Below are 13540 nucleotides of genomic sequence, written 5' to 3' on the forward strand. Positions count from 1 at the left end.
GCTTTATTGGATGAAGAGTGACAGAGACACCTGCAATCAATCAATTCTTATGTAATCTTCTCAGGCAAACCTCATGAAGCATCACTCATTACAACCTGCCTTTGTGAGTCTCCGCCCTTCACACAGATGCTCATATAAACTTGCAGGAAAAAAACCCAACAAAAAAACAGCAGCAGCTGCACACCACACCCTCCCAAATCCTGCTTCAGTGAAATGCCGCTTGCTCCCTGGATATCAATCTTAATTCCTTCTCTGTTTAATTATTCTCTTTCTTTTCTGGGGCAAATGAGAACACATCTACATTGCCAATATTTGCATTTAAATTTATAGAAAATGTTAAATAAAAAAAATAGACATCATCACAGAATCATCAGAGAATGGAGAATCAGAGCTCCTCTCAAAAATCCCAGCATTTATAGTCAAACTCATGAAGAGACATTAACTTATTGTACCTCTAACCATACCATCGCCGACCCGATCGTCTAGGTCCCCTGTATTTTGCAGCTTTGTGGATTCCCCACAGAGCTCCCTCCACCCTCCCTGCGACTCACACTTGCCTTGACAGATCAATCGAACAGCATGAGGTTAGGTTTTTAATTGAGCTGTCCTGAAGGGTGGAGGGTGTTTTAATGAGGCCAGGTCCTGGTTTCATCCTGACCTTTGAGGCTCTGCCCTGCAGGTGTCCATCCTCTAACTTAAAAGGAATGTATGGGCTTGTGGGGTTGCCCCAGAGGTGTCAGACCTCACTAGGTTTCACTGTAGAGCTTGACATTTCACCTGAACGTGAAGCGTCCAGGTGAAAATCTGTACCTGATATAGTTATTACCAGTGCAGTACTTTAGCAAGTTGAACAGAATGTTTTGTGGTCACTAAAGTGATCTCTGAAAAATCTATTATTTTTGCCAACACTAATGGACTTCAAACACATTTTCCAACTGTGGGTACTCACATGTACTGAGAGAACATGCAAAATCCACAAAGAAAGGACTCTTGAGCAGAGAAGTGTACCAATAGGCATTCTTACTATGAGGCTAAACTTCAGCACATTAGAAGTAAAATGTCAAGTTAGTTAATCAGAAACATTAGATGCTCTCAAGACTCAAGCGGTGAATATATTCTAATGAAAACCAAACAAACATACACATTTACTGGTACTCCTGTGAGGATACAAGCTGTATTCATTATTTACTTTAAGAGAAAAAGAGCAAGTCCAAATGTTGTAAATTCACATTTTATGTGGAAAAATGTTTCGAGGTTCGGTTTAGAATAATGTTAAAGTAAATTTTTAAATGCTGGTGTGACTCGTCAGCAGTGTTCTGCAAGTTACTGAAAATGAGTTTCTTGTTACTATGTCAGAAAGTAATAAATGCCATTATTAGTCATTTGATTTTTTTGACTTGCGTTCAGTTAAATAAATTAAACATCAGTCAAGCTTTATTGTAAAAGAGGATTTCAACAATTTGGAATGAAAAAAGTTGCAAACCAATAGTGCATTACGTTGTGAGGTGACATTGGGTGTTTTTAAAAGCGCCTATAAATAAAATGCATTATTTTTAATCAGTCTGATATTGATGCGTAGTATCAGTGTAACTGAACCAACCTGTTCTTCTGCAGCCATTTCAGGTTCATGACCTCTGGTAGATCAGACTGGCTTCATTTCCAAAGAGCATCAATGACACTTCCAGCCACGACCCACTCATTTTCCTTCCTTCCTTCCTGCTGCAGACCAATAACACTGAAGGAGCAGCAGTTTTGGAGATGCTCTGTTCTGGTTGTTGTCAAACTCACTTGAATCATTACACTGACATTTTTTATGTTTTTAACAGATCAAGTTGAAGGACAAAATGTTCACCTACTTAATATGTGACACAGACGAGCAGGAGCCCCGATTCCCCCACAAAAAAGAGGGGGGGGGGCAAATTGATTTTAAGACTGGCAGCAGTCAGTGGCTCTGGTTATATCAACATTTGATGTAGAAAAATCCTGTTAATCTGTTTGAAGAAGTGATGGGTATGTTTGTTTCATATATACATGGCACGTAGTCATCTACTTGACCTGACAGGACAAGAAAGGTCTCACTGGGAAGCATTGACTATGAAATGGAATGTTATGAAACTGTTTTATTCATTTTCCAAAATTCATCTGACATCAGCTTCGTTTGGTGTTAACACATTTATGAGATTCATATGTACTCTGTACTACAGTACCAATTTATTATAGTTTTGAATAACAAATGCTTAGCACAAAAGTTAACCCAATTATTTACTCCCCCTTGTTTTTGCCTGAGTTAAGCTTCAAATTTCTTCACCCGACTTCCCCCTCGTTGTCCAGTGAAAGCATCAAGAATCACTTCAACTCTCCACCAGTTACCAGAAGTTCTCAGACACGGTCTCCAATTATGTGTAAGCCTGAAATGTATACAAGCGGTAGGACATGTATCCTTTAAAGTCACTGCACGTGAAACTGATGCAAATGATGATACGGGCAACCTGCTCCACTTGGAGCCGAAATCAAAAAAGAACAGGAAAAGAAAAACAAGTTGGCACTCTGTAACTTACCAGATTTCATCTGGTTTGGTGATGTTTAAAAATACTTTGGAGAAAATACTACAACACAACCACTTGGGCAACACTGTGAAAGCACGTCCTTGGTAGTTACACTGAAGATTCAGACAGCTGACAATACTTTAAAGCAGCATTATGGTTTCTTGAAAAAAATGTTTCACAGATACGAGTGTAAATGTGTGTAGATTGTGTGTAACGGTTTGCATGTACAAAATCCCGTATGTGCACTCAGTAGTACATGTCCTGGAAAAGGTTCTGTCCCATTTCGATGTAGGCCTCCTTCTCTTGTGCAGACATCTGCTCCACCAGCTCTGGTCGCTGGCTAACCTCCCTGTAGGAGAAAGGCCGACCTCCAACCATCACCATCGGCTCGTCCCCGACTTCCTCAAACTCGTCGTCATCATCGTCGTCCTCCTGTTCCTTGGCCCTGTGTTGAGTGGCACTGGCAGGGGGAGGGGCCGCGGGGGAATCGTCGTCCGATTCGCTGGTGTCGCTCTCCGAGTCGCTGGCGTTAGCGGAGGCCAGGCTCCTGGCTGCGGCGCTAGCTCCGCCCCCAACTGGTCCGGCAACAGCCCTCTTTTCGTGGATGAGCAGAGCGCGCATCACTTCCTCATTTTCATCTGTCTGACCGATGCCATGAGCGGCAGCTCCGTCTTGAGCTCCAGAGATTTCTCCACCTGCCGAAGCAACAATTTCCCATAAGAATCATACAAACCCATAATCAGTCGCACAAAAAGGAGTAATTTTTCTTAATTTGTCTCAAAACTTAGGACTGTCTGAAGGTTGAATATGTATTTTTGTCCCCATGTAAATCTTTAAATAACAAGGTAATGAAAGAAAAACAGCAGTCATGACATCAACCCTTGAAAACAATAAAAAAAAAGTGAGCACATACAGATACACAGGTGGAGCTACTTCAATTAAAATAAATAAATTAAAAAAAAAACACGTACAGTACTACATTCACTTACTTTTTTTTTTTTTTTTTTTTTCTTGTGTGTGTGTGTGCACCTGCATTTTTTTTTTTTTTTTTTTTTTTAATGGTGAGACATGCTTTATTTATTTATTTTTTTAAATTATTTTTAAATACTTTACAGTCATTCCAATTTGCTGTTATAGAGAAAATAGAAAAGCCCAACATATCCACATGAGCAAGCAGGTGTGTTTGCGACTGTGGAAAGGAAAAACTCCCTCAACAAGGAGAAACCTTTGCAGAAACCAGACTCAGAGGTGGTGGCATTCTGCGGACCGGTTGGGGTGAGAGGATAGAGGAGAGGAGAGGAGAGACAGAGAAAGGCTTGGTGAAACAAAATAAATACAAAAAATACAAAATACAAAATACATACAATACCCTTGTTAGTGCTACATACAATTGTTTTTTTTTTTTTGATAATACATTAACCACAGTGATCTAAATAGTTTCCAACTGCCATGAGATTAAGACCAGCCTGAGCAACAACAGAGCAAAAGACCTAAATAATGACAACAATTATAACAAAAGCAAAAAGCAAAAGGACATAGAACAAAAATAAATAAATAAATAAATAAAACAAACAAACAAACACAACAACAACAAAAGCAAACAACAACTTGGTTTTGATAATTAACAGAACAATCTCGTCAATGAGGAGTGGGAGTGTGTGTGTGTGTGTGTGTGTGTGTGTGTGTGTGTGTGTGTGTGTGTGTGTGTGTGTGTGTGTGTGTGTGTGTGTGTGGTTTGTCCTCTGGATGTGAATGGAACTGTTGTTGGGGGGGCCGCAGCACCACCCCGGAGCCCAAGGCCACCAGGGCCGGACGCCGCCACTCCGGCACCCAGCGACCCGCCGGATCCAGGGAGGCCCCGACAAACCCCCCCGGAGAGCCACGCCCCAACCCGGAAGGCACCAGATGGAGCGCGCAGAGAGGACCCCCCCCAGGCCAGAGGGGCCCACAGGAGAAGGATAAAGGGTGCAGAGCCCCGGGCCCCGACCGAGCCGCCAAGCCGGGACCGGCCAGTGCAGCGCCCCCAGGCCACGCGGGCAGGGAGCCCCCCCGGCCCCGACAGCGGAGCCCGCCGCACCCCCGGGGGCCATCCCCCCGCCACCCCCCCAACCCCCGGCGGGACAGAGAAGGCCCCAGCCGCCGAGCCCCAGACCAGCCCCCCCCAGACCAGACCAGGAAGAGCGAAGGCCCAGCCAGGCCCGGCCGGATGACAGCCCCCCCCCCCACCCCACCCCATCACCTAATCCCAGCCCACCCACACACTCACACCCAAGCATACGCATACACACACACAGACATACATACACACCCACACAGATACACACACCAAGCATACACATACACACACAGACATACATATCTACATATATACAGACATACGTACATACATTTATTTGGTTGGGAGGGGGGTGCCCCCCACTCCCCAGGCCGCCAGCCAGGCCCCCACCAGGCCACTACGGGATCTCGTCCTCCACCAGTCCAACCGTGAATAGGGAGGGAGAACCACTACCCAGCCCCCCCGGAGGTGCCACGCCCGAGCTAGCGTGCCCCCCGCACTCCAGCCGCACTCACCCCGGAACACGGCGGGACCACAGCGGGAGGTGCTGGGGGGAGCCCCCACCCCCCCCTCCACCCTGTGGGGTGTTGGGTGCATGTGGATGTATGTATTTGTGTTTTGAAGAGGTGGTGCAATGTGTGTGTCTAGGGTGCGGTTTAAAATTGAGGGGTAGCGGGGGCCCGGGCGTTCTACCGCTGCCCAGCGGCAGAACCCCGAAACTACATTCACTTACAATGGCCACCGAGACACAACCATGACATTGGGGGCTGAATACTTTTGCACGCTGCACTTTTCAGTGTTTTATTTGTGAAAACATTTTTAAGTCTTGTATAATTTTCTTTGTACTTCACAATTGTGTGACACTCTGTGTTGGTCTTTCACATAAAATTCAAATAAAATATATTTATGTTTGTGGCGTGTAATGTGACAAAATGTGGAAAAGTTCAAGGGGTATGAATACTTTTGAAAGCCACTGTATGTGGAAAATGGGAACGTCTGTTTCCAAGTTCCAAGCAACAGGATCATCACAGAGATGCACACGCCTCAGAGACAGGATGCTCGGGAGAAATAATTCATGCAATTTCGCGAAGAGCAAATTGTATTCCTGTAAAAACCCAGCTCGGCTGTACGATCGTCAAGACCCTGATTATTTCAATTAAGCAATTATGGTACAGCGGAGTTTGGCAGGGTCTGATTGCTGCATGCCCTTGGAGAAACAATGTCACAATAACAGGCTTGTTGAGAACGTCTGTGACGGAGGGAGATAACCTGAGCTGACCTCTCCTAACATGTTCTGAGAGCAACGTGAACAGGGATTGAAATTAAAGGTCAGAGAGAAGGAATTAACGGTGGAGGGCCTAGGTTGTGCTTTTTTCAGTTCATCTAATCCCTATGTTGCCATTTTGTAGAAGAAAACGTGTTCTCAGCGCGTTCAACAAGCCCAGCCTCGACCAAGCAACACCATTTATGATTAATGAGGGTGAAAACAGCAGCCCAGAGTGGGAGCGATTTCAATGTCAAATTTAGCATTCTGTCTGACTCACCAAGTGAAAGATTTCAAGATTATGACAGAGGAAAAGGCTGGAATGGAAGAATGGGGGGAAAAAAAAATGTGTATTGGCGTTAAAGTTTATTCTGTCTTCACTGTATTAATCCAGTTATTAAATATTTAGTTCAGTTCGTTTTATTTCAAGGATCCAGTTCTTAGAGAGCTTTTTGGAGCGCACCTATATTAATAATGAGAATTCATACATGACAGTTTAGTTCTTCTTGGTTTGTATCAAACTGTAGAAAAATGAAAGAGTGGAATAATAGTAAACATACCAAAAAAAAATTTTTTTTTTAATCTAAATTTCAGCATCCTATCAGACCAGAAGAACAAATTTACATCACTTTTGTACGAATGCAAGACGGTCACAGACCCTCTGGGAGGACCTGACTTAGGGTGACACAGTACTGGCTCTGCTTCCTGAAGAACGTGTGGTGTCACAGCTGCGCACAAACAAAGTCCAGAGTGCCGTAAAAGATTTGGAAGAAGATGACAGCGCTCTCAATCATGAGAAGCCTTAGACTCTTCCTGCTGGCTTAAAAAAGCCCATAATGACCTGATGGATAATGGCACTCTGGAAACTGTTGCTACAGGACTGTATATAGAACATGTTTCCATGTAGTATTATGGCCTTAAAAGAATGGCAAACACGAGCTGTGCACTAGTCGTAGTAATGTCTTTTTCTTTTTTTTTCCCTTTTTCTTAAAAGTGTAGTTTCTTGTATTCCTTTGACAAAAGCCTGCATATAATTTAATTGTACTGGTTATAAGAAAAGGGCACTCAACTGTGAGAATATCATCACATTAAATCACTTCTTTCTTGTCCCATTATCTGTGAGTCTCTCGATTTATAAACATTTGCCAATACGTTGTTATTCAAATAACCAACCAACCATACATGAAAACGTACAACCTGATGGAGGAAATTAAAGCTGTTCCCCTTGGGCCAACATTTTCACTTATTTAAAAATGTTCTTTATTATTGACCTTTTGCTTTTGACGTCAATAAAAACAACAAAAGGGGGGGGGGGGGGTTTCCACTCACCGCTCTTGAGGATGTCGGACTCGTTGTAGGCACCCTGCACGGTGCTCTGAGTCAACCAGACGGGCCTCTCCTTGGGTGCCTTGCCCTCACTGGCCTGTTTCTGCTGCGCATCCTGTTCCTCCATACTGATGACCACGTTCTGCGTGTACAGGTCAGCATAGGCCGACCCTTTGTTGGACCAAGCTTCACGATGAGGGCCGCTGGCTGCGTTCGCTCCAGAAGCTGCAGCGCGTTCACGGCTAGAGGAAATATTTATCAAATGTCATTTGAAGTGAAATAAAACGGCCAAATTATGAGTAAACCAAGAAAAACATTTTGGATTTTTTACTGCGACTTGGAAGAGTAAAGTTCCCCTGTGGCTCAGTTATGAAATTGAGGTTGGGAACCTTAATTGCCATGAATTGAGAGAATACACATTGGGTGTGAGAAAACTCGACCCCAGATGTAAAACGGAAGGACAGAACAGATAGTGGCTGAGGTGATAATAAGCGATGTTTGACTTTAAGCCTTATTAAAAACTAACCTCTGTTTGAGAGCAGGGATCTCGGAGGGTTCGGGCTCCAGCAGGTCGGGGGACAAATTAACATCTTCGGTCTCGCGGAGCAGTGCGTAGATGGGCTCGATCTGCTCATTGAAGCGTGCCACCAGAGTCCTGGCGTCAGGACAAACCGACTCATCCTCCTCTACTTCTGTCTGGCAGAAGGTACAGCGAAACGTATCTGCAGAAAAAAAAACCGACAGCTTCAAGCAAAAGCAGATATCAAGGACAAGGACAATTAGAGGTCAAAAAGTGAGCCACTGTGTGCTTTTTTTTTTCTGTGATTCTATTTGGTCAAAAGCAGATTACTCATAACAAACTACACCTTGCAAGTAAAACACTAAGTAACAACCTATATATTCTTCTGAAAACTCTGTAGAAGTGTAAAACAAAGATTTTAACCTACAAGGCTGAAACAACTTGTACTTTTGATGAAAGTTGGCTTCATCTCCACCACCATCCGCTCAACCCAGACAATGTCAGTTGTTAAATTAAAATCTTGGCTTCAAACAAACTGTCATAGACAGAACAGTGACAAATCCAGTATAATCATTGGACCAAAAGGCCTCGCCAAATCCACCATACCTTCACTCCTCACAGGGAGGGCTTCACTGGCATTATCTTTCACCAAAGCCTTCAACCAGCACATCAAGCACATTTCCAGAAGAGCCGTTTTACAACTTTAAAGACGGCTTGCCTCCACCCGTGTCTTTTTTATGAGGGCAATTATGTATATAAACACAATATATTTGTGAAGACTTTAGGGAACTGTGTGCACTGTGCAAACAACCAACCTGCATCTTCCACCACTAAGAGAAGGGCATGTTTGGCCATCTGTTTTAATATTGGGATGTGTGCCAGCATTAGCACAGACCCCATGCCTGCTTAGTGTGAAAGGGTCCAAAAGCGAGGGCAAGAATCTTTTGCTCTTCTTATTGAATTCATCTAGAGTGAATCTCCTGGATCTCGTTATTATTTGAACCGGACATTTAATTGTTCAATTAAAACAAAATAATGATGAATAAAACTAGTATTCCCAATTAGTTGTTTTTTTTATATATATATACACCAACAATATACAACATTTGAACTTCCACTTGATTGGATCTCACTCAGAACAGGTGCAAGAGTTTCTCAGATAGTGAGTATGATTAGCGATGGTGTGGCATTAGTTTCGTGTCAAAGGAAAATCTTCTCGTGGCCAGTTTGATCTCACGAGCAGCGTTACTCTCAATATTTCCAATGGCTGCGAGGTCACACCGAGTGTTGCTAGGTTTGCAGAAACATAGAGTCTATCGGACTACCAGGTAAACTTCAGGTATTTGTTTTGTCAGCATCTGTCAGGGTGCTGAGTTACAACACTCACAGCAAGAACTGATACTGAATAGATCCGCTGAAACAGGAGAAAAGCTGACCTGAGAATGAAGTTCAGACACAAACTGAACACAAGCTGGCTGACAATCAAAACTAAGTGAAAGGCTTACTGGAAGAGATTATCTAGATATTAATGCATCACGTAGCTACAGACCTGCCAGCGTCTAATATAAGCTCAGAAGCACAACCGTTTGATGACATTGTTGTCAAGCAAACCCTAGCTCGCGACAGAAAAATACTGACTCCACATTTTTTTTTTTAGCTGCTTTGTCCTCATAGGGCAGAAGTAGCAGTAACATGCAGAGCAAAGATGCCCCAGACAACCCAAGTCACTCCAAGATAAACTGAGATAGAATCCCTTCCAAGTGTGCTGGGCCAAACTGGATGCTCCCATCATGCAAATGTTTGACACTTGGCTTGGGTTTTTTTCTCAGACTACAGAACACATTTTAAAATTGAAATGGCTACAGAACATTAATGAAACATGCAACGTCTTTTTTGAGTCGTGAAAGATTAAATAATCTCAAAAAGTACACATAGCCAAATTGGTTCTTATTAAACAGAGTGAACACTGAGTAGCTTGGGTAAGTCAATTCTCTACACCTTATTTACTTGACTTATTAATGTAAACACTGAGGTTTGAGTCAATACCTGCTTAACGCCATGGTTACCAATTCATCGTTACTTATAAATGTTCCATATTCCCTCCCACAATACCACTATGAGTGTGATCTGCAGTATGTGCCTGCCTGAGCAGTATACAATATATATATATCAATTGATTTTTATTCCAAAGGTAGGAGCAAGAATAAGTGACAGACAGTTCTCAGCAAAAAAAAAAAAAAGAGAACAGTGGCCTTTTTAAAAGGCTTGCTGATCTCATACAATTTACTGTAGTGAAATGGAATGATTCATAATTATTCCTCAGTGGTATAACAAATTACACTAAAAAAATATAGCCAGCATACATTTCTAAAAATTTATTTAAATAACGAAATATGTGCTGGCCACTGTACTTGATTGACAGAGTGGAGATTCCTGCTGGAATTTGTAGGGGAAATACAATCAGTTAGGCAATGTAGGCAACATCGCATGGAGCCAAAATAGGCGTTGTGTGTCCCATGTGTAAGGCTCTCACATGTCAAACATGTACACCAACACAACTTAATAAATACCTCCTACTTAGAAATGGGTGATGTGAGTCCTGTTTGCAAACACAGTTTCAGACAGCTGCCAGCCCACACTGAAGCAGTTTGTGAGGGGGGCAGATGGACAGAAAAACAGAGATGAGGAGAGTAACAGCAAATCAATACAGAAATGTAGTACGGCAGAAAGTGCTACATGAACATTAATGAGGATGACTTAAAATAAATGTCTTTTTAGCTCCCAATAGAATCAACATGTCAAAATCACTGAACAATGCCACTTTTAAGCATAAATCAGAACAGTGAAGACCTTGGATGAAGCTTCAATCTATCCAACCTCACTGGCAAGAAAACCTGATTTGTCAACAGGGAAATAAGCATTTTCTTGCACAGTAAACAGAATACAACTCATGACTAAAATTGCTGCATGGACTGAGGAAGGATGAGCTCATATGTGCTATTACACACACAAATAGGTTTGCAAATAAGATAAGCAGCAGTCCATTCAGTCAAACGTAGAACACTTACTGTTGCCCCCTATTGCATAGGTTAGGACACAGCGCTAAATTACAAGACATTGAAAGTGTATTTTGTAAACACTGTCAACATTACGTCAACTTAGACGTGGCACAATGTTCAGCAGTGCGAACTGTGTGGCTGCTGGTAAATACTGAGCCACTAAAGCATCATTAACCTCAGTTAAGGCTTCAATTAACATCAATCCAACCCTAATAGCAAGCACAGAGGTGGTGCTATTTCTCAAAACACTGTCATCGCTGCCATCTAGAGGTCATCTACGAAACACACCATAAATCCCCTGTCGAGTCTTCATTTATATATGGGAGACACATCGCTTGCAGATTCCTTTGTTCCAAAAAAACTGAATATGAACAACAGTTACTAATCATTGATATAATCTCTAATTACATGGTTATTTACACCAGAGATTTCATGGACATCCGTGTCATTTCATTCTTGATTGAACCAACATTTTTGAAAACACGCGTGTGCAGATCAGTCGAATCAACTTTACAGCCACACTTAATGCTTGACGTTTACGAGTTTCTGTTTCATGTGATTTTACGTTTTCGAAGTGGACACATCAGGTCTGCAGAAACCTCACAACTGTGTGGAAAAACTTCATGAGATGAGCTAGCCAACTCGATCCAAGAGTAAAAAAAAAAAACAAAAGGCTGCTCAGAGTTTCAACAGGCAGCAGGATGAAGCACAGCCTTGAGCCACAACATCATGTTTCATAAGCATTGATTGGCTAAAAAGTCAACGTTGATTCAAAAGATGAGAGTACGAGTATTTGCCATATAAAAAAAATTGATGCGACGTGTCATAGATGGTTTTGATCATCAAAGCTATATTTTAATCTATAAGTGACCAGTGTATATTAATTTGTAATTTTTTGCGACCCTTTGGTTAAAAACAGTCACTAATTTAATACTAATTGTTGGTAACAAAGATGAACCACCAGTGGGGGGAAAAAAATCCAGTGTGGAACAAGATGTTCCAATGTTTACCTGTCATAGAGTCAAAGAGCTGGTTGGCCTCGAGGTCAGTGAAGGTGGAGAAGCAGCAGGGGCAGCGGAAGGAGGCGCGGTTGGTGGAGTCTCGCTCATCCGTCTCGATCCGTCGCCTCATGTGATCCAATTTGTATTTGACCACATTAACCAGTACCCTAAGGAAAAGATAAAAATAAAAAGGTAAAAAAAAAAAATAACAAGAAAGCAATAGAAACGGTCATCAGGTTATTTAGTGTTACTGTGACACCAAATACAACAAAACATATGTAAAACCTGTAGTTGATGAAATAGTAGTTGTGTCGCGTTGTCTTGCCATCAGGGGCCGTCTCCACTCTCATACGACACTTGACGAACTTGTCTGCTTTCAGGGTGTTGAGCACCGAACGCAACTGTTTACGGTCGAACTTGAGGAGCTCAAGCATGTCCTCCTCACGCACACACGGGTTGCGGATCAGCACATCCAGAGCCAGGGCATGCTCAATACCGTAAAAACCCCTCACGACCTGCTTGGCCAGCCGCTTCAGTGCTGCAGGGACCTCGGTCAGGAGCTCCGGCTCAATCATATTTGGCTGAGGAGAGAAATGAGAGCTGTGTTAAAGCTGAAATGGGAGAGGTGCCTTGTGGCATGTGAATTAATCAGTCATAAGAGCAGGTTCAAGGCAGCGTACGCTACAAAAGTATACAGTATATCTTATATGACTGTGGATCATATTGAGTGCATGTTAATGCTGCCGCTGAAATATACAAGTCAGCAATTGAGATTAGGTGGCACAGTCCCAGATGCAAAATTGTATGAATCCTTAACACAATGTACTTTTTCCTTGCTGAAACCAAAATTAAAGGACGATAATTGTATTTTCTAAAACATCTCTACAATCGTGTGAAAACAGTCTCAAAAAGCTTCAGACGCACGTCTTTCTTGATGTGTTTTGAATGTGTTCCACTGCATAGCCATCCATCCATTGTCTACCGCTTATCCACTGCATATCAGTTTCATAATCTCTTGGAAGATTAGAAAATGTTGGGGATTTAAAGTTGACACCATGTGTCTTTTTTAAATAGATAACGATTTAACAGCACTTTTTTTTTTTAATAATCCAAAAATATGGTACTAATCGAAAGTTGTATGGAAACCAAATTACATTTTACGAAAAAAAATTATACCTTGAAAGTGATTATAATTATACCTATTCTCTGTCTCCAGTCACACTATTAACCACGTACAAGGTAAAAAGAATGACTTATTTTGTGTGTTTGACATTGTTTGTGAACCTTTCTATCCTGATTCTGGGCTCAAGGATCACATCGTCATTTCTCATTGAGCCAAACTTGACTGATGGAAAGTGACAACTTGATTTGTCTTAGCTTTAGTTGGCCATTTAAAAAAAAAAAAAGATTGGAAACAACATATGTAATATATGCACACGAACACAGCACGTCAGCTAAATTAAGTCCTATCGATCATAAAGCTAACAAATGACCTCCTATTGAATTAAATGAGTGAGCAACATGAACTTCCCTCTCGAAAGCCGTTCGCCACCTAAGAGTTATTCTTACCCGGCAATCCTTCTCTTCCTCCTATACGCAGAAAAATACCTCCACTTTAAGTCATTTCAGAGTAACGACGAACTCTCTCTGTCCCGGGGAAAGAAAGTGGACACTCTGTAAACACATCCGGACTTCCAATTGTTAAACTTCTTCACGGGCTAGCATGCTTAGCTCCTTCATTTGTGAAGATAACCCCGGAAAGACAAAC

At 42.2% G+C, this 13540-nt stretch overlaps 1 protein-coding gene across 1 annotated transcript; it reads right to left on the reverse strand.

The window, feature by feature from the left end:
- Positions 1 to 2105: 2105 nt before the first annotated feature.
- Positions 2106 to 13495, reverse strand: gtf2e1 (general transcription factor IIE, polypeptide 1, alpha). Its single transcript, XM_080498762.1, has 6 exons — positions 13342 to 13495; positions 12058 to 12353; positions 11782 to 11939; positions 7719 to 7914; positions 7196 to 7434; positions 2106 to 3241 (listed from the first exon to the last, which is right to left on the reverse strand). The coding sequence occupies exons 2-6, from the start codon at positions 12345 to 12347 to the stop codon at positions 2793 to 2795; spliced, it is 1332 nt and encodes a 443-aa protein (XP_080354888.1). The 5' UTR covers positions 12348 to 12353; positions 13342 to 13495; the 3' UTR covers positions 2106 to 2792.
- Between the last annotated feature and the right edge of the window lie 45 nt (positions 13496 to 13540).

Source organism: Blennius ocellaris (genome assembly GCF_963422515.1).
Source record: "Blennius ocellaris genome assembly, chromosome: 6".
In the NCBI taxonomy this organism is placed as follows: domain Eukaryota; kingdom Metazoa; phylum Chordata; class Actinopteri; order Blenniiformes; family Blenniidae; genus Blennius; species Blennius ocellaris.